The sequence below is a fragment of the Argiope bruennichi genome, chromosome 5 (assembly GCF_947563725.1).
Source record: "Argiope bruennichi chromosome 5, qqArgBrue1.1, whole genome shotgun sequence".
Classification (NCBI taxonomy): domain Eukaryota; kingdom Metazoa; phylum Arthropoda; class Arachnida; order Araneae; family Araneidae; genus Argiope; species Argiope bruennichi.
In genome coordinates this window covers 92,063,799-92,086,737 of record NC_079155.1, presented here as the reverse complement: position 1 = coordinate 92,086,737, position 22,939 = coordinate 92,063,799, and the positions used below count along the sequence as shown (strand labels likewise).

Sequence of the window (22,939 nt, the reverse complement as noted above, 5' to 3'; positions counted from 1 at the left end):
TTATCCGCGGCGGCCGCGCCACCCAATTCCGCGGATAATCGGGAGTGTACTGTACTCGATTCCTTTTATTGCACTACGAAGGTAGGAACAAGCGTAGTTTTCTGTAAGTAATTATTACTCCTGTTGTATTACCTCCTGATTGAAATTTGTATACAATCAGGAGATTACATATAAGTGCTCGATTTTCTTCACGGAACTGCGAAGTTGAAAACCAAGGAATCCATATTGTGTAAATATGTTTGAAATGATAAATGACCCTCTTTTTTATTTTCTTCCTTAAAGACTTTTAAGATGAATAATTTTAAATATAGTCACTGAATGATATTGTGTAGATGAAAAAAAAAAAAAAATCAGATTCTGATTTCTGATAAAATGAAAAGTATCTAAATAATATTTTATGGATAAAATGGCAATTACGTGTGTAAACGCATTTATTGAAGTCCATGCCGATTTCTTTCAAAGATAAACGTTTATTATAAATACCTGAATTCAAACGAATTTTCCTAACGAAACGAAACCTAATACAATAATGTTTTTTACACGATTGATTTTAAACGATGTATTCATTTATTACCATCCATACTCTCTTGAAAACTATTTATAACTCACAACAAATAAGATAAAGCAATTTGATATATTGTCTGGATAAATATTAAATTTAAAAAAAGTTTGTATCATTGAAATTCTAGATATATGGAGTCAGGACTCTTATAAAAAAAAAAGGGAATCTTTTAAATTTAGATATGAAATACAAGGAAAATGTTATGCTTTTTCTTTTAGTTTTCTAATGAGTTTTTAAAAATAAATTTGGAACTTCTATATTTGTCGATATTTCATTTAATCCATTCATTGAAATCTGAATAAACTAATGAATTCATTTCAATCAAATTTCCAGGAATATGCTTTCAACCACTCGAAATACAGTAAGTTTAATATAGAAGTAAATCGCAAATGTATAAATTCAAATGGAAATATATCGATATATTTAAAAAATCTTGAAATTAAAATGCCTGAAAAACCTTACAAAAAATGTATGGAATCAAAAGAAATGCGCAAGAAGTTATGGAAAAATCTTCGTGAGCATCGGAGTTGTGTGTAAGAAACTTGGCAGCACTGCAACTTACTATAAGATTACCCATGTCGACTGACATTAAGAGCAGCTGCATCTAATTGTCATCAATTGAAGCCGCCGCGAAAACGACGATCAAAGAAAAGTGAATTCTCAAGGGTCGTTCAAAGCAGCATTATATTTACTAGGCAAACAAATGAGAGAAAAAAAAAATCAACATTTTTACTAACCTTCTAAAAGGTACGTTTAGGAATTCAAAAAATATCTATAAATTGTATCTATAAACATTTTGAGAGATTTTATTTACTAAATTTTTTCTGAATATTTTATTAAATTAGCAAAAATGTTCTTAGCATTTTAACTTGCGACGCGGTGGCCTTGAGGTAAGGTCTCGGCTCACGAGCCGTAAGGTTTCAGGTTCGAGACTTAATTCCACCGAAGAACCGTCGTGTAAGGGGATCTGTTGCACGTTAAATCCATCAGTGCCAAACCTCTCGTTGGTGTGGTGTGGTGTGGAGAGGGGAGTGCCAGCTGTGATGGCGTCCTCGTCATCTGACCGTGGTTCAAAATTACGAAGTCAGTCCGAAAATAGCCCTAATGTTGCTTTATAAAGGGACGTTAATATTACTAAACTAAACTGGATCTTTATCTTCGTATATTTTTCATGTAATATAGCGCATGTTGTATTTATTTACCTAATGTAGTCAATAAAAGTGTTTACATGCTACTTTCCTTAGAAACCATTACTTGTTAGAGATTACAAGTTTTTTTTGTCATGTTCAAACTTTAAAATTAAATTTTCTAAATTGTCTCGTCTTTGAATTATTGTTTGCCAGAGCACATGAATAAACAATTTGATAGACTTTCAATACGTCGACTGAATTGGTCCAAAGTTTTGTACAGATCAATGTTTCTGGTGATAAATTCATACACCTCTTCCCATTTATAGTTGCTTTGAGGAAAATTCGGTACTTGCGTATCTTTACTTGGCGAGTTTTAGTTTATGCCAAGATTGCCAAGCTCCATTTCGCATAAGGTGGTACGAGGGTGAGAGCCTCCGATTGGCAAGGGTATGCGTTTTTTTTGATGATTTATTTTAAGGAATGTATAAATAAATAAAGAAATTAACTTCTATTTGACGGATTTCCCCTGAATCGGATCACAAATTTCCATTATAAAATTGTGTATATTGTTTAAATCTATTGATAATGGAATCTATTGATTGGGTAATCTTCTATGGATCCGCCTTCTAATGCTTCGATCTAAAATTCTCGATTGATTGATTAAATGAAGATAATGTTAAAATTAAAGGGGAATCAATGTGGAATGCAAATTTGCTTTGATTACTCTGAATTTCTTATGCAACAACCACTTTTGACTGAATTTTGATATATTATCGAATTAAGACTGAATATAAATGTAGATTCGACATCGTAAAGCTAAATTATAAAGTAAATCAAAATTGTTGCTCTCGTCTTTCAGGATGCATGCAATTTATAATGAATATCGTAAGAAAATAAGCTAATTAAATAGAGAATGCATTTTTTGGTCATGTTTGGAGTGGAAACGGTGGATTGTTGAAATGGTCGTAAAATCGTTTGAAATATTGTTACTGAAAGCTTCAAAATTTGGTTAGTTTTAGTTGCAGTAAAATAATATATTTTTATTTGAAGAATCAAAGTCTCAAGAATATTTTATTAAATGTGAATCATAGGACCTGCGAACTATTTCAATTTTTTTCAATTTTTTATCCCCATAGAACATCCATTTTAAGAATTATATTATGTGTTGTTTCGTTCATTGTCATTTAGAACATCTTTCGAACTGAAACTATATACCTATTTCTAAAATTTTAGAGATTAACTCTTGGACCACGATTAGAGTGGATATCCTTTATATGTAATGTCATTAATCATATTGTTTTTGTTTAATTATCAATCATATTGTTGTTCCCAGACAGACGGACATTGCTACAAAATTATGTTTTGGGCAAACACAAATGAAACAATTTTAGATTTTTTGCATGATGTTTTCCAGTTACAACACAAATAAATGTTGATACTATGCAACTAAAAAAACAATTGTTGCTAACTTGACAAGAACTTAGTTTTCTGTACAAATTGAATAAGATATACGTTATTTTCAGTATTTATATTATTCCTCTTATTAAAGGTCCATAATATATAAGGTATCAGTTAACAAAAGTCATTTTGGAAAGGACCATGAAACCAATTTTTCATTAATTTTGTACTTCTTAAATTAATATATTTTTAAATGACATATACTTAAGATCTTTTTTCTGAATTAGTTGCGAAAACCTCACGTTTCCTAAAATTAAATCAGCACATTATGTATAATTTGAAGCAGGAAATGTATTATAAATGAAAGCAGGCTTTATTTTTTACCCTCTTTCCAGTTGCCTCATATTACATATCATAGAAAAAAATAATGGCGTGAAAAAGCTAAGTATAAGCTTCAGCACAATTTTTTTCTTGCTGAAGAAAACCAAAGCAAAGAAGGCAAAGGCGAAGGGATTGGAGGCGAAAAAATAATAATCTGGATCCTGAAAAAAGATCACTAGAGGATAAATGGGATAAAGAACGACAAAGCACTTGAGAACAACTAAGATTAATGATATAATACCAAATATCAGTCAAATGGGTGCTGGGAAAAAGTTCCTCAGATGACAGCACAGCAGCCGTGGACGCATATTTGTGTCACATTTTACAAAATTTATGTTGGAAGTATTATTATAGTTAAGTATGAAAATAAAAATTAACGAAAAAAAAATCTGCTTATACAATTTTTAGTGCTTTTTGATGTATAAAAGCTACAAAAACTACAGTGTTAAATTCTTTAACTAATGACAATATTTTAGATTAGTTATAATAATGAACTATTTCGAGGTTAAATGATTACTCTTTTGTGATAAGTATATTTGAATAATGATTCAATGCCTTCGGTAATAACTGTTAGAATTCCTGATTGAAGTTTCTGTACATATTTAATACATTATACGTCGACGTACACATATGAATTCAAGTTTTCCACCGTTGTAGAAGTTGGAACCCTTTATTTTACAGCTCAGGTTCAGTGACACACTTTCTTATATGTGAAGTACAGAGAAAGTATAGTAATCAAAAATTCGAACTCGAGATTTTGACAAATCTCTACATTTCAGATCTCCCGGAATTCGAAAAACCCATTTTTGGACAATGCCAGTCTATCTGTCTGTGATAAAGATAACCTAAAAACGTATGGAATGCGGTCTTTATCTCAAATTTGCGTCTTTCTTTTTAATTTTGAGAAAAATTCTCTCAGAGGATTTATGTCTATTCGGTTGTTCAAATATAATTTAACATGATGACTACAAAACGAAGTCAGCTATATTGATAAAATTCGATACACTGAATTAACATCTAGAGACTAGACACCTGTCAAATGTTCAGTCAAATCCAAAAAGTAATTGCCATTGCTGGTCTGTACTTTTAGAAACATGTTGTTGTTGTTTCTAATGGCACTTGCCATGGATCTTGCCCTTTTAAGCCAAGGGAACGTCTCTTATTTTTAGTAATGCCAACTAGGGACAAGAGTACGTCTTAGCCAAACACGCATCACATTCGCTTGCACAACACCTTTTTTACTGGGGGGGGGCACATTCACACATCTCACAGATAGAACAGATGAAGAACAACCATGCCCGAACCGGGACTCGAACCCAGGACACCCAGATCGCGGGAAAGACGCGCTACCCTTATGCCAGGACGCGGGCAAGAAAAATTTAAACGTAATAACTAAAAGATACAATGATTTCAGTGTATCAAATTTTGTATGCGATTTTATATAAGAGTAATTTTGTCTCAAAGTTTTATTTGAATCTGTTGGGGAAAACGTGTCTAAAACATAAATTCGATTTTTCGATACTATTATCCGCATGCGTGGATTGATCGAGAAAAAACTCGCCAAGTATCCAAAAACTCGCCAAGGATTATACGAAAATGCTATATTTACGCCAAAGTGTAATATTTCGTAATTATTGTATCCCAATGCCAATGATCCCGCTGATTGTTTCTTATCCTCTATTCTACTTTAGAAATTATTTCAGCAAGCATATTGATATACATCGAAAAAATTGCAAATGACCTGTCGGGATATTTTCAGCTCAAAGAAAATCAGATAATTTAGTGTTAAATCTTTATTATTTAATGTATTATAATTATTAATTATCCTTTTTTAACATACCAGTTCGTCATTGATGTACCATCTTAAAGTGGCTGCTGGTTTCGACTTGGATGATGTACAGTTCACATGGACAGTATCCCCAATCCTGTATTTAGAGCGACCGCCTGTAATTGTTGGTCCTTCCGTTGGCAAGACTGAAAAGTAATAAAAGCGTCTTATTAATGAAATAAATGGTAGATTTTTAGATCAAATAATTTATTCATTTTGATTAAGAAATATGATTAAAAATATTATAACATTGAATGCCTTTGTTATATTTACAGAAATATTTCTCAGATTCTGTGAGATATTTTAGAATGGAAAAATCTATTCGTATTTGTAAATTAATATCTTGCTTTTCTTAAAAAAATATAAATGTACCTCTGAAATGAAGTTAATAGTGTGGAAACGATATGAATGGTATTGTATCGTTTGCCTCTTAGCATAAAGTTCATTTTAGTCGTTATGCCTGTAGCGGATAGTTAAGAGGATACTGTGGTGAAAAGCTTATAAGCCAGTTAACAGTTACGAAACACGGGCAGTTGCTTTTGTCTTGTGGTCTTGTTACTCGGTTGCGAACCACAAGGTTCCAGGTTCTATAATCGCACATAACAATCCGCTACATGCCATTCACAGGCTCATGTCTATGAATTGTACATGAAATTAAACATAAGTAAGTTTGACCTTAATAATATTTTTGTGTTCTCTGAGGATAATATACTTGTTGTTGGTGAAAAAGACTTATATTACTGTAGATTCAAATAATTTACAACTAAAGAGTCAGATTGACTATCGTGGGAATTTTTCATTGGTATAGATAATTATTTCAAATTTTTTTTCTATTCTCTTCTAAACTTATATAATACACATTTGATGCAGGGAGTTGAGATTAAAAGTATCCAAAAGCTATAATTTTTATGGAACTAACCATTAAAATTCTAAACATTATTTAAATAAGAAGAACGCTCCATTATGTTCTAAAATTCGATGTGTGTAGTGTCTATAGATTTCGATGTGTGTACCTTTGATAAAAAAAAATGCACAAATGTCACTCTCCAAGTATTCTGTAACATATAAGCACTAGACGAAATGTTTAATAAGTTTGTTCTTTCAATCCACTCAATTTCAATACAATGGATTCAATAAATCTCCAAGAAAAAAAACATAATGGAGTTGAATTCAAGGACTTTGAAATGAAGGAAATTGCCTTGGTGGACAAGCAGTTGGATCTTTTTCAAACCAAATTCCAATTCCAGGATATTTTATATTCAAAAATGCGTATCTCTGCGATACTGTGGTGAAGTTCTATAAAGCCACACTGTCAAACAAAAAACAAACATTTCTGGAACAGCAAAATCATTTTACTAATGAGCTGGAACTAAATGAAAAAATTAAATAAAATTTAACCAATAAAAAATTAAAAATTAAACTAAAACTTTACTTTTAATTATCTATTGAAAAGTCTTCATGTCAGTTTTTGGTTATTGTATGCATGCATTACTGAACGGTTCTAGACACAAAAATTCTTGAAGAGTTTTCCAAACGACGATGAAGAAGTTCAATAAATTCTAATGGATAATTCTGTAATGATAAGCCATAACTTTTGGATGGCTTATACCTTTTTACCACAAAAACCCCTTCTTTTCACCTGTTGTAGTAGTAGAAATTTACTTATAAATAAACGGAATGAAAAAAAAAATCGCATAATTTGTTTCATTGCAGTGGCAGAGCCTAAGTTAATAAGTTGGGAGGATATCAAAAATGAGTATACAATTTCATTCAACTTAAATGGTAACACACAGGAGAACAATCATAGTAAATATAGTTCGTTATTAGCGTTATTTTATTTCACAGTGAAAAAAAGTGAATGCATTTGATCTAAAATTTGATACAAATGAAATGTTTTAATATCAAAATGAGTTATATTTTTCTACCATTAGAATCCTTGCGTATGTGTGTCATGCAATTTATCTATAAGCAGTGAGATATTCAAAAATCTTATTGCGTGGGATAAACTTACTTATTCCACAAAAACTTTTTATAAAATTTAAAAACTCTTGAAAATATAGATAACGATTTCTTTTACGATTTCAATGTCTTCTTTTTTACCTTTTCAAAAAATTAATGTTTTATGAAACTTACTTCGATTATTTAGTGGGGAATTTGATTAAAAAAAATTAGTACATATTTACAAAGAATGTTAACATTTATGGAATCAATTTTATTTCATATTAATTGGAACATATTTCAGCAAATTAGTTCGCACAAAACGGCATTAGTATAAAATGATAGGACAATATTACATTGTATTTATTGTTAACATACATAAAATACGTACAATCCCCCAGATTTTATCTCTATAAAGATCTCAAAGGAAAAAATCAACATCTGGAAGTCTTTTTTTTTTTTTTTTAATATTCAAAATACTTGTTCTGAGTGGGAGGTGGACATCTTTAGGATAATACTAATTCAACCTCATTCAATAAGAAAATTTTTCACAGAAGTGTTTATCATTTAATTTGATCAAAACAACCTACTTAACCTCGAGTTTATTGTTATCATATCCGCTATTAGCGATCAACGGAAAGTTCCATACCATCCTGCCGGAAGCAACGGATTCATTTTGATCCCCGAACGGTCAAGGGTACAGGCACGAGAATAATAGGACCCGAATGGCCATTATGAGGATAATAGGAAGATTACAGAATTTCTCCCGGGCCAATTCATCCCACGTTTATAAGCCTTCTGATTACAAATCACGCAGTGCAGGGACTCCATCGGCCGATATAAATTATCGAAAATGGTGGGTCGTCAATTAAGAGATCGAAAAGCTGTTTCTTGCAAGGTTTGTTCGCGAATGACTTGTACAGTTATGAAGGAATACTAAAATGAGGATATGAATTATTTTGAATGTCACCATAAAAAATAAAATTTAAAGAAAATTGTTTCTTCCAAGATATTTTCATTTATAATACATAGATATATTAGGAAAATGTTGAGGTGGAAGCGAGAAATTAGTTAAATTACCTCAAGAAAATTAAAATTTACTAAATATTCATACATTTTGTGTAAATTTGTATTTATCTGTATTAATAATGAGTTAATTTAGTTTAGTTATATTAACTTCCCGTTGTAAAGCAACACTAGGGCTATTTTGGGACGGACCTCGCAATTTTGAACCTCGCAATTTTGAACCGCGGTCAGATGACGAGGACGACACCTGAGCTGGCACCCCCTCTCCACGCCACACCACACCACACCACACCATCGGGAGGGCGTTTGGCATGACGGATTTAACGTGCAACAGACCCCCTTACACGATGGATCTTCGGTAGAATCGGGTCTCGAACCAGAAATCCTACGGCTCACAAGCCGAGACCTTGCCACCGCGGCCTCTGTATTAATAATGAAGGAAATGTGTGTGTATGAATGTGTATTTTGGCATTCTGTAGGAATAACCGTTAGGCGTAGAGCATTGGTAAATATAACTTTCGAGTATGGAATATATGTTTCGAAATGATTATCTTGAAATTTTATTGATTAAAAATAACTCATTTTAGAATTTTTTCACGGTAATTCCAGAAAATATGATTGCACTAAATCAACTTTTATACTATTTTCAAATTTTAAGAAAATTATTTTTTAATGGTATCCATTTCGATGTCATGTAAATTAATTCTGACTTCTGGCAACTTTTTCAAATTAGTTTTTGCATAATTTTGAGAAATAAATATTTTTAATCTATTTTATTTTTTTCATAAAATATTAACTGAGTGATTTCTTTCCATTGTTAAAATCAAAAGAAGAAGCATTTAGTTTAACATCTGTATATACACCGAACATGTAAGTGAAATGACAATACTACAATTGAAAATTACCTGGACAGTCACGGTTTCTAAATAGCACAGTGAAATCATGGAACTTGGTTCTATTAGTTTGGTGCGTATAAACATTGTACCAAATAGATGTAAGACAATTGAAAGAATACAGCTTTGATGCTTATGACAATTCATGTATAAAAACATTTTCAAAGAGTAATCGTGAGAGTTAAGTTATGCATAAGAGATTAAATTGAAAGTAAATACAGAATATTTTCGTAAACCAACTGGTCGCCAAAGGTGGGTAATGTATATATAAATACAAGAAGTAAAAATAGACATTAATGTTTAAAGAATATTTTCTGAAAAGCAGATCAAAAGATTTCTATTCCTAAAATTTTGTTTCGCATTCGTCTCACTCATTTTATTTAGAACTACAAAATCTAAATGAAATTATTATTATTTATTTATTATTTTATTACTTATTTAAGAAAATATGAAGAAAAGATGTCGGTTCGAACTCAGCCGACAAATAAGTTTTAAAGAGAAAATGATATAAATCCTAATCAAAATTTATAGATCCTCTGTTTAGTAAATTCATTATCTGCATCTTTAAAAAATTAGTAATGAAGGTAAATTGTATATAATTTTATTTATAATTATATTTTGCATCGTATTGCATATTCTTCTGATGTTTTCACTTCACGCCACTTCACGCATCATTCATTCGCTTGCACAACCCCTTTTTACAGTAGGGCACATTCACACATCTCACAGATAGAACAACAGAAGAACAACCATGCCCAAACCGGGACTCGAACCCGGGACAGACGCGCTACCCCTATGCCAGGACGCCGGCTGAAAAATAGTATTAATCCTTATCAAGTTTAAAATTTTGCCTTTAAATGGCTATAACTTAAATTACTGAAAAAAGATCTTGTACGGTATTTTAATCTAACACTTGAAAATCAATACTGCACATGGAAGGAAAGAAAAAGTACATTAATCCTTATCATTCTTATGTTCAGTCTGACTGTCATTGTACAGAATGCATCATTTACACAATTTTGTTTGATAATAATAATTATAAAAGCCTTATAGTGCCAAAAAGATTTACATCAATTTTTAGGAATTATAATAAACCTACAACTCTTAGAATTAAAACTATAGAACAAACATAATGTATCTCATTATGTTTAGGAGTGATAAGGATTAAAATTAACCATGTTATGCTCAAAACGATACGATAGTATTAGCACAAATGTTGATTCTTTATAATGGTAACTAGTTCATAAATAGGATATATTGTTAAATTTACATCAGAATTCTTCTAAATTATTATATGACATAAAGAAATACTTTAAAAGAATTGTGATAAATAGGTGTTTAAGATTAGAAAGTAAAATTCTATTTCTCTCCTACTTCCAGTATCTAACTCCAATAGATTTCTTTTTAGGGGCGCAAGAAGGTGATGTTTATAGCTCGAGACCAACTACATTCACAATGATAAGAACACATACTCGGGAAAAAAAATGAAACCAAATACCAACTAACAAATTCTACATCGTTTGCACAGCCTAGAGATTAATATTCAACAATTCGAACACTGTAAACACTATTAGCTCAAGATATTTTACGATATCGCGACGATGCTTTTGAATATTCTAAATCCCGGCCAATATCGTGAAGATATCGTAGTAATGTTGTTAGACATTGTTTGCCAATAGGAAATCTTTTATACTTTATTTAAATTAATTTCAATTTTGAAACTATGTAGCATATAATTATTATTGCCGCATTGAAAAGAGGTAGTCGACTCGCCATGGCCGAATGGTCATAGCACTGGTTTCATAATCAAGATATCGTAAGTTCGAATCCAGCTAGAGACAATGCGATTCACAGTCTGTGTAAATATTTAAATACTTGATTTTATGTTTTCCTCTATTTCATGTTCTAGAAGATTCTGGACATTTCTTTAGTTTTCCAGACAAGTGTTCTGGACTTTTCTTACTGTCTCCAGATAAGTATTCTGGAACTCTCCCTGTTAGTATAAAAGCAGAAGATCTGTCAGTCACTCAGTTCTGAGTTCAGAGTTGAGTTAATAAATTGGTTTAGATCTACTTCTTGTGTGTGTCATTGAATTTCACACTAAAATACCTATATGACAATTTTTTTATAATAGTTGCTAATATTTTACTGAATATTAAATAATTGAATAATCAATACAGAAATAATAACTCTCAAATTATGCACACATGTGTCAAGGCACCCAGTGTAAATACAAAGCAAATCAAGCAAAAAACAATTTCATAAATGATGAAATTATTAAAACAATATGGTTACTCTTTGGTTATATTTCCGAATGCTATTTTGTTTTTCAAGTTTCTGCAATGCGTCTTTCAAAAAAAAAAAAACATAACGTCCTTTTTTTTTCAAAAATAAATCAAGATCTTCTTTGCATCCTTCAAGAGCAGCCTAAGGAGCAGAACGATATGAATTTGAAATCGATATTCCAAATTTGCCTTTGAGAAAGATATTTTGCAAAGATACATTTTATTAAAATGATTCTTTGATCACTGGAGTCTTCCTTTGATAAAATGTTCCAGACACTCAGAGCTTCAATATGGGAATATATTGTAGCCCAAGGTAGAAAATTGCCTAACAGGAAACTTTTGAATTCCAGTCTACGTTGTTATAAGTTGCATATTGAATTGAAAAGTGAGAATACAGGCGCAGACAGAGAGAAAGACAGTTGCAGTCACATTTTGAAAGCTCAAATTATATTTAATATACTTTATAAATAAATTTAGATAGGAGACAAGTATTTTTAAATAAATTTTTTACATAGTTTTTGAAGGGTAAAATTTTGTCATGCCAAATGTCAATTTCTAGTTTAATTGCGAAAATATTAAGTTAGATTTGGAAATTTTATTTAAATTTAAATTTCTTTTTATTTCTGTAAAATCCGATGATTATCTCTTAGCATTCGAATTATATCTTAGCATTTGATTTATATCATTTACTACGTGAAATTGCATTTTTATTTTTGACAAAATTGATAATTCCTTATAATTTATTTTTCATTTTATATGAGAAAATATATACTATATATACAAGATTCAAACATTGCATAGAACTTGCGAATTTTAGTTATTCGTCCTAATGCTATTAAGAATTTAAAAAAGTTATGATATCAAAGATGCATTGCATGACAATATTATTAAACTAAAACTTTATTTAATCTTAAACTAGATTAAACTGATATAATTTTATGATTATATTATGATCATATCTAAAAGAATGAAACATTTTTATCCATAAATCAGTTTTAACCCTTTAAAAGACCATTTTTTTTCTAGTCATATTATGTTAAAATATTTTTAGGCTTGAAATTAGAATAAGAAAATGGATTCATTTAGCTTATTAGATTAATTAATTAATCAACATAAATTTATGTGGTTAATTAACAATTAAGTAACAAATCAAGACACATCATTTTGATTGAGATAAAGAACTGAAGCATCTAAATTGCAGTCTTTCTAAAAACATTTGACAGAACTTATGCCAACCTACAAAATTTCACACAAAGATTGATAAATTTGGTGGGAATCATACTTCCCACGGCCCTAGAAAGGGTTAATCTAATATAGAAGTCAGCCGGTTAAGTTAGTTTTTCACTTTCTTGTGTACTAAATATACAAATAAAAATTATTGCATTCGTCAAAAAAATATCCTTGATCTCTCCAGGCCGCGGTGGCCTGGTGGTAAGGTCTCGACTTCGGAACCGGAAGGTTCCAGGTTCGAGACCCGATTCCACCGAAGAACCGTCGTGTAAGGGGGTCTGTTGCACGTTAAATCCGTCATGACCAAACGTCCTCCCGCTGGAGTGGTGCGGTGTGGAGAGGGGGTGCCAGCTCAGGTGTCGTCCTCGTCATCTGACCGCGGTTCAAAATTACGAGGTCCGTCCCAAAATAGCCCTAGTGTTGCTTCAAAACGGGACGTTAATATAACTAAACTAAACTAAACTTGATCTCTCCATTCACAAATTTAAACTTCACTAAATCCAAATGCACATTAGAGCAATGGACATAATTTCAAAACAGACCTTTTTCTCTGTAAACACGGTGACGTACCAGCGTGGGTAATCGCCCTAAAACTTACTCGCATATTCTCTAATGAGTTTGTCATGCCAGATACGCATTATATGTCATTGGCGTACAATAGTTGCGAAATATTAACATTTGGCGTGAATTTAGTAATTTTACTGAATCTATCTTGCAATTCTTGGCGAGATATTTGGCGATTCATTCCTGCCATGCGTTCATAGTACCCAAAAATCGAGTTTGTGTTTTAGACATATTTTAGTCAGCCGATTGAATCAAAAATCTGACTCAAAATGGCACTTGTATTCAAAAAATTACCATACCAAATTTGATATATTTAAGTTTCTGCGTTTTTGAATTATCGTGTTTACAATATTCCTGAAAGTATAGACAAACAGACAGTCAACTTATAGTTGAATTTGGTTCAAAATTGGACAATTTTTTACAATACAGATGTTGCAACTGTGCACCTAATTTTATTTATATATGTCTCTTGGTTTTGTAATTATCGTGTTAACCTATATTCGAACAGTCGGACAGATGGATTTCCTCCAGATTTTACAAAAAAACTGATAGAAATCTGAAAATTTCATGTAAAGACTGTATACCAAATTTCATCCGTCTAGCTCAAAGTGTTTTTGAAGCATGTCTGTCTCAGATAGACAGGCAAACGAATATTTTCTAATTTTTTTTTTTTTTTTTTTTTTTTTTTTTTTTAACACAGGGACGTTAAAAATTTGTCAAAATCTCGAGTTCGAATTTTTTGACGATTACTATACTTTCTCTATACTACATATACGAGAAAGTAAACAAAAAAAAACATTGAGCTAGAGCAATAACAATTGGATTTAAATCTTAAAATAATATTTATAGATTCTATCAAAATTTAGACGAAATCTAAAGAAGAGAAGTATTTATATTTTGTCTGCCCAAGTGAATGTGTCTATTTCTTGACTGGTCTTACACCCAATCTGGTGAACTGAGCAGCGTGAGTCTTAAATATATAAAAAAACATGCATTTATATATGATTGCACAGAAGCACAAAATTTATGTGTATTAAATTTTTGTATGATACACATATGTATGTATGTATCATACAAATGTATCAAATTTTTGTTGTTATCAGAATTTATTAAATTTCAGATCAAATCAATTAAAAAGCGAGGGGGCATTGTTGGTCTATAGATTCTCATGCACACGAAAATAATGACTCAAAATTGCAACGTCTTAGATGAATACAATTAAGTACACAATCTTATGGCCAACTTTATATTCATGTTTCAAATTTTTGATCCAAACAATGGAAAAGAAGGTCTCTAATATATATGCTCAATTTCTTTTCATAATATTACGGAACTGAAAACACGATATATTTCGTCACTACCAGAGAAATTCGGTTGAGAGATAGTTATGCTTGAGGATTGTCATGATGTCCGAAATTTTGTTGCAACAGTCCTCTATCTTCAGAACATCTTTAAGGGATCAAAAAGTGGATAAAAGAAAAATCGCAAAGAAAATTCCATATTTTTTGCATATATGAGAAAGTAGATAAAAGGTTAAGTCCTAACAAAGGTTGAGCCTAAAATGTCATTACCGGTCACGGTTCAACCCCTCCTGTAGAAGACATGCCCCATCATCGGTAGTATGTAACCGCCCCACACCATTTCTATATCAATTAATTCGTCAGAAACCAGTCTCTAAAAAGAATTTGGTGATTGGAAGTTCCTGTTTGATTTTAAAATGTTCTTTTGCCAAAGCATTTAAGTTACTTCGAATATACTATAACGACAGATGGTGTAATAAAAATATACATTTGTCATCATTAATTCATATTAATGTTTAAGAGGATCATTTACATTTACTGATTTAAACTGATTATGTTTGGAGTCCCCAAATAATATGAAGATCTATGGATGATCTCAAATTATTCAGTTGAGTTATTATGTTATTGGCAGCTATTCCTTAAATAATCAAAAAAAAAAAAAAAAATTTTGGTTGTAGTGAATGCCTCTTATAAATCATATATACCTATTATACATCATAGATATCTATCATATATCATATAAATCATATCAAATATCTATAAACTACAGGATCCGTCGATGCTGTGTGTGACATAATTGCCACACTGCTCATCATCCGGGTATGCTTCTACAAAGCTATTCTCTCTCCTTTCTCTTCGGAACGCTCTTGCGCGCACTGCCTCGGTGAAGCTCGTAGTAAAAGTCAAATGTTTTATTTCTTTAGTTAAAATGTAAATAAAATTATTTTTCTAAAACGTCCCGATAATTGAAGTCACAGCAAATACATGCAATCCAAATTACAACAGAGTAATGGGGCATTATTTATTAAATACAGAATTTCTTGCATACTATTTAGAGCTATATATCCTAATTTATACAATTCCTAATAAGACATATTTTGAAATAGTACTTCCAATAATTTTTGCGAAGTTAAAAGTTCCTTAATTCGTTTATTAAACAAAGCGATGATGTCATAAAACATTGTACTCACCAAATACCTTCATTGGCTTTTCTGCTTCCACAGTTTGAAATTCCGGTGCTTCTGCGGAGACTTCGCATCTGTACGTGCCAGCACTGTTGAGATCAACATGGCGCAGATATACCGACTGGCTTCCAGATTTTGAGAGCTAAAAGTAGGAAGTTAAATTTGGGATTAATCGCAATGTGCAGTCAAAATTGAATAAACAAACTAATAAATAATTAAGTTTTGTGATCTTATGATGATAGAAAATAAGGAAAGTCGTAAATTTTAAACTAAAAGCAAAATTATATATATATATATAAGTAACCAATCTTAAGTAAGAAAAAGTTTGAAAACGAAACAAAAATGAAAACGAAACAAAACAGTTTCGAAATCGCAACTAAAATTTATAACCTATTTAAACTAAAACCAAAAAAGAACTTCATAGTATTTAGAGAGCGCAATTGCAGCTACTTCTAAAACACAGATGAATTGATACAAAAGTATTAGAATCAAAATAGGAAAAACAAAAAATCAAATAAAAATTAAACCTAAAAAATTATAAAAAATATAAAAAAAAGAATCCGGCCTGAAGACTTTTTCAAGGGTCACCCTCAGGCAGGGATTCAAAGAAAAGGATTTTTTCTGTGAGTAAATACAGACATTGTCTAATAATGATTCCTCATGACCCGAAAATCCCCTGAAATTATGCTCAAGAGATATACCATTTTAACAGAAAGGAAATATAAAACAACAAATTAGAAGAAATTATATATATATATATATATATAATGATTATTTATAATGAAATTAGGATTTTTTCGTATGTTCTCATTAAATAAAAATTTAATAACAATTAATTTTTTTATAAAAAGCCTAATATTTTTTCTGGTCATTTTCTGATTCATCCATGTATTCACAATTTTAACCACTATATCTGATCTCTGACTAAATAACTCCATATTCATTTTTCTTCCTTTTACAAGACAGTTATAACACATATATGCGTTGTAAGTTGTTATTGTTATTATTATTCTTTATTATTATTTTATTATTATTTCATAGGAAAGAAACCAACTAAACCCATTTCTATAACTCCGAAGATAAATTACTTTTTAATATATTTACTAATCAAATCAGTTTATTGCTTTCATTTTCCTTTTTAAATTTATTGATATTTTTCTGGTTTTGGTATATTTCATTAAGATAATGTAATGCCTTTTTGCATCTAATGTAATTCCATGGGGAAAATACAAATGATATTGATGTTCCATGAGTTAATGTAGGTTGTTATTTCAACTTAATGGCATTTTATCTATTGCTGTTTCAAAGAGGCGTAGTAAATATAATTATTCAATAAATTCAAAAATGCTATATGACAGATGAATAATTCATAAAAGGGAACAATTGATCTTCGAACTATAAAAGAAGAAAAAAAAATATATTACAAAGAGGAATAGATAGTGTGTCAGCTCTATTCGTAATCCTTTTGAGTACCTAAACAGTAGCATTTCCATGACCCGAAATATAGTTTTAATAGAAATCGGTAATCAGTTTTAATTTTTATATAGTATTAAATCATTCTGACTAATATATGTTAAAGAAGCAATCCGACAAAAAAGTTATGACTAACAGACAGGCATTATTTAATGTTCTACTCATTTTATTTTAAAACAAATTTAAGAAAAGTAAACCGCAACATGTTGTCAACTGTTGAAATTATAGCTGAACTACTCGATCCGTCCGAAGGCACACGAAAAAACCTGAATGAAGGGACAACATTGGCAGGAACTAGGATTGTGTCCCAAGGATCTTTACTGGCCACGGTACAACGCATCCAGTAGGAGCCACTTCCCCTCATCTGTAGAAAGTAGGCAACGGCATTATTTCTATGCCCACCAGGTCGGTAGAAATAAGCCATCATTCCGAAAACTTCTCATTCCCATATAAAAGGCCCCCTGGAGGGATGGCACCCATTGAATAGTCAAACAATAATTACATTAAAAAAGTATATGCAAAATAAAATGATCATTTTTAAAATTTAAAAAAAAGGAGAAAAAAACATTAACGTAATTGAATCTCTTTGGATTTGAAAGGCAAATTTTTATCGTCTGTTCTTAACTAATGGCCACCTCGCTGGAAAAACGGTTGATGTCTTTCGTTTGCTTTTTAAAATAGAAATTTCTGGATATAATTTGTTTAAATCTCCTTTTAATGTTCCATGATTCTAATCAATATTCGTCTCGCAATCATCACAATGAAATTAAATAAGTTCTAAAAAAATAATGACCCGGTTCTTATGTCAAATATTTAATGTTTAGCTACGTTAAAAATGAACGGAAATTTCTATGAATACTAAGAAACAACAAAAACTTTGATATTAATTGTACATTGAATTTGTTTCTTAGTTAAATAAGCCCTGCGGTAGTGCTATTTGGGCAAAAGCCGATATCAGTCTTTGATTTATAATTTGTCTAATAAAATTTCAATTATTATTTCACATAAGTACTATGATTCAATATCGTATCAATTAAATTCAATAGATTATCTCATGAAAATATAGAAAAATGGAATACAATTTTATTTCCTATATTTAAAACCAATTCCATAATTTTTTATTCCACTTTTTATATTATGATCTAATCCATTTTGATTGACCATATGAAAATTCACCTTAATAGGAAAGAATGTTTTTATCGCTGATATTTAATTTTTAATTAAATTCCCTTAACTAAGCACATTGTTAATCTCAAAATTAAAATCAAACACATATTTTTGAAAAAAAAATTTCAAACGATAGTTTAAAGAAAAGAATGACGCTACAGAAATAATTCAAACAAAAAAAATGAAGGCAACGTTATCTTGATGTGCAGCATTTTAACGCAAGAAAAAACTAAAAAATAGTTTACTCTAGATGAAGGTAATATTTGAAATAATTTGAGAAATACGATCATAAAAACCTACAAACGATTGCAATAATATTTAATCTTCAAAACTCAACGTATAATTGCCTTCATTCTATCGAACACTGCAAACATTTATAGCGAAGCAATTTGTACCGACTCGGCAAGAAAAAAAAATTATTATTACTTTTTTTTTTCATCAAATAACAGATCTAAACAAACAAGAAAGAATCTTGGAGCTTCAATTTTGAGATGGCTCATCAAATTTTTGTTTACTTTGGAAATAGAAAGCAAAGAAGAAAGAAAAATAAATACGTTACAAATATAAGTGAGTTTCTAAATCTTATCTTTATCAAGAGTTCCGAAAAAAAATTTTGTTGCTGCTATGTTTTTAGAGATATACCTAATTTTGAAAGGCAGAAAAACTTCCTCTAAATTGGACTTGTATTAAATGTTTGCTTTGACCTTGTTTACCACAATTTTTGTTCTCTATCTTGTAGCGTTTGTGTTACATGGATTTCCCCAAGGCCCAGGACCTTAAAAATAATACAAGAAATCGAGATAAGAAAGTATTTTAGACAGCAGTAGAAGCAAGAAGAATCAGAATTTCACCTAGGGATTGGAGAATGTACACATAAGAAACGAAAGTCGCAAAAGATGCAGGGAGAAGCATACAAGAGAAACTGTTTTCCGAATACTTCAAAGACTATCGAAAGTAGGAAACATGCTGCTGTTTTTTGAAAAACAAAAACTTTTGTTCACATTACATTCGTCGCAGGGGAATTTAAGCATGTATCGTTCTTTATTCCGGAATTCAAAAGATATTCTTCCAGGATTCTTGTATTTCAAACTCTTAAGGTAATATCAATTTCTAATGCTATAAAATATTCTGAAGAGGACAAAAGATAGATAAAAATGAAGCGAATGCCAAACATTGAAAATAATGATTATTTAGACTTATGTAATTCGTCCAAAATTGTAGGACAGAAAACTGAGATAATTTTGAAAATGTGATCAAAATGTTACTCATTTTAGGTTTTCTGTTTCCCCAATTTTTTTGATATATTTTTTTTCAATGAATGGTGAATTGGCGACGAATTTAAAGTTAAAAATGGATGATATATATATACGAAGAGGTAACATTACTCAAAATGTAACAAAATTTCTAATCGAATAAGCTCAAATTGTAATATGTTTTCTAATTTTTATTGTTAACTAATTTTAACGAATTTAATATTTCTTAATTTCGCAGATTTATAATTAAGTGTTCATCAACTTTTCTCTGTGTTTACGAAAGAAAAGAAAGCTTTCATTTTTCATAATATTTCATTGTAAACTATTTTCCCTAGGATATGTTAGTAACGTATATCTAAACATTAAAATTATACAAAACATTTTAGCATTTTCACATTTTTATAATCTATAACCTTTCGGAATTATGCTCCGGCATTTCTGTAAAACATCTGAAAAAAGTGTAGATTGAAATGTTTGCTTAATAAATATTTAAAAAATTGGAGTCGACAAGTCTTAGGAAAAAAAAAAAACTTTCGATGGCGATTGTATTTCGAATAATTATCATTAAAATAAGCAATGACATTAAGTCTTTATAACTCAAATTATATAATTATCTTCACTTCACCAAAAATTTGAAACATTTGTTCCTAAGTAATTTAAACAAAATCTCTTAAATGTAATATAGAGAAAGTGTAGTAATTGCCAAACAATTAGAACTCCTGATTTTGATGTACCTCCACTTTTCACATTTCTCTGAGTTCGAAAAATAGATTTTTGGAAAATGTCTGTGACAAAAATAACTCAAAAACGCTTTGAGCTAGACGGAAGAAATTTGGTATACGGGCTTTACACTAAATTCGTAGATTCCTGTCACATTTAAAGCAGAATCCGTTCAGAGTAAGTCTGTCTAGAATTTAACAAATAGAATACTCAAATAGAATTTAACACGATAACTACAAAACGAATCCACCAATCTATCCACCAATTCTAGGTGGATAGAATTGGGCACACACATTTAACCTCTATAGTACAAATACCTATCAAAATTTGAGCGAAATCCAATGAGGGGTTGAACATCGGTCAGTCTGTACTTCCAGAAACATATAAACGCGATAATTCAAAAATGCAATATATTAAATACAGTAAGGGATTTTATGATAAGCTTTCTAACAAATTTTTGTTTCAATCGACTGTGAAAAACGAAACTATAATGCAGATCCGATTTTTGGATGTTATTAACCGCATGCCAAGGTTTTATCGCCAATTAACTGGCCAAGGCGACATTATAGTTGCAGCAAAATTGCCAAATTCACTCCCACTGTTTGTTTTGTTTGTTTTCTAAATTGAAAGCAGGGAATAACGAAAAATTGGTAAAGGAAATATACTCATTAATGCACGCCATTTTATAATCCTTATCCTTGTTTGAAGAGATCAGAAAAAACATTGTCATGGTTTAGAGATAAACATAATTTTAAAACACGATAAAACTTCTTATAATTTGGACTCGCATTAAATATTTGCTTTAATTCTATTTACTACAATTTTTATTTTAATTCCTTTCTTTCCTGCAGAGTTTGTATTTTTTGAATTTCCCCAAGGCTCATAAGAATAATCTATAAATCGAGATCCGAAGTATTTTAGGCAGTATCAACAAGAGAATCACAATTTCACCAAGGGATTCGCGAATGTATACACAGGAAGCGAATATCACAAAGGATGCAAGAGAAAACATACTGAAGAAATTACTTTTCGAATACTTCGAAGAGCATGGAAGGTTGGAAACATACAGTTGCTTTTGAAAACAAAAGTATCTTTCGTTCACATTGTATTCATCACCAGGGAATATAAGTATTGTTCTTGTTTCTTCTTCTTCTGAGATGTAAAATACATTCTTCTAGAATTCTTGCACTCTGGAGAATTTTATGTTAATATTACCTTCTAATAGTATTAAAGTATTCAAGAAATGACATACAGTCTTTTTTAAGGAAATATTAAGTGTATATCATAAATAGAGAATTATTCATTTATAGTGGGATTCATCTCAAAGATATTCGTCAGAAATTTGATTCTGACAAATGCACTTAAATTTACAGGGTAAATTTACATGAAAATCTTTCCAATAGTTAAAAGAATTTGAAAGTATCCTTATTTTATTTATAAAAATTTCAAGTCAGAAAATCAATAACATTGAAAATTACCAGTTTTTCTCTATTTATACCATTCAATATTGCATCTGTACCCGGACTATCAGCGAAAATTTTATGATTTAAATCAATGATTACTACATACGTTAAATTTAGCCAACCGGATACTTCCATAATTATCCAACGATTTTAATTATAATAAATCCACAAAATGGAGGGTGCACACATTTATAATCCTTATTTAGTACATGCAGGCATTTTAGCACTGCCATTTTGTCCTTTTAGATGAATTAAAATTAGTCAAATGCCAAAGATCATAAAAGGTTTATTCTTAGATGACTAAATAATAAATAGAGCTTCCAACTCGAAACCTGCAAGGTTTTCGAATTATCGGAAAATTTACAGCTCTATTCCATTTCGGACCATTCAGATAAATGGAACACGACGTCTTTTAAAACTATTAATGATAATTAAATAAAGCCATCCTTTGTCTGAATATTCATTAATATAATCACAGATGCATTATTCAAAGTGTAGAGGGGCTTTAGATTATTTCAAGTATTCCTTTTAATCAATTTAAATCACGAATCTAATTTGTATTCTAAAGAATCTTTAGTTAATTTCTTCAAAACAAACTGTTATATTTATGTAAATATATATAACAGGAATTATAAAGGGTGTTCCCAATTTAACGCAAGATTTGAATTTGCCACCATTTGTGCAGTAAAGAGTTGGCAATTCTTTTAAAAGAACCATTTGACAGCTGATAATTCAGGGCAAGTAAAAATGGAACGTTACACGACAGAACAGAGTGTTAAAGCAAATAAAAAAACATTAAAAAAATTTTTTTTATATTTTTATTGAATTGTAAAGTACACAGGATAGGGTTATGTATAGAATAACACATAGGACAAATTGCCTCTACGGCTTTGCTGGCACACAGCAATCTTTTGCCAAAATTTTTCATAACAATTTTGTATAAATGTGGCTAAATTTCGTTCATGCAGCGTTGGATTTCTTCCTTCAATGCATGCGTGCTTGTGGGCTTGTTGGCATAGACCTTTGACTTCAAATAACCCCCCAATGATGTTAAATCACGCGTTATAGGAGGCCAATTCTCAAATTTCTGAATTGTGGCCGGCTGATTTTCATTATATTTGAAATATTTTTCAACAATGGAAA

At 30.5% G+C, this 22,939-nt stretch overlaps 1 protein-coding gene across 1 annotated transcript in view; it reads right to left on the bottom strand.

Annotated features, from left to right (window-relative positions):
• LOC129969107 (cell adhesion molecule 1-like) overlaps positions 1-22,939 on the bottom strand; it is a 173,166-nt gene that overhangs the window by 17,594 nt on the left and 132,633 nt on the right. The window contains exons 3-4 of the mRNA XM_056083517.1: positions 15,727-15,862; positions 5,312-5,445 (exon numbers count right to left, since the gene is read on the bottom strand). Of these exons, the coding sequence (XP_055939492.1) occupies positions 5,312-5,445; positions 15,727-15,862 (270 nt within the window). The remainder of the gene's footprint in view (positions 1-5,311; positions 5,446-15,726; positions 15,863-22,939) is intronic.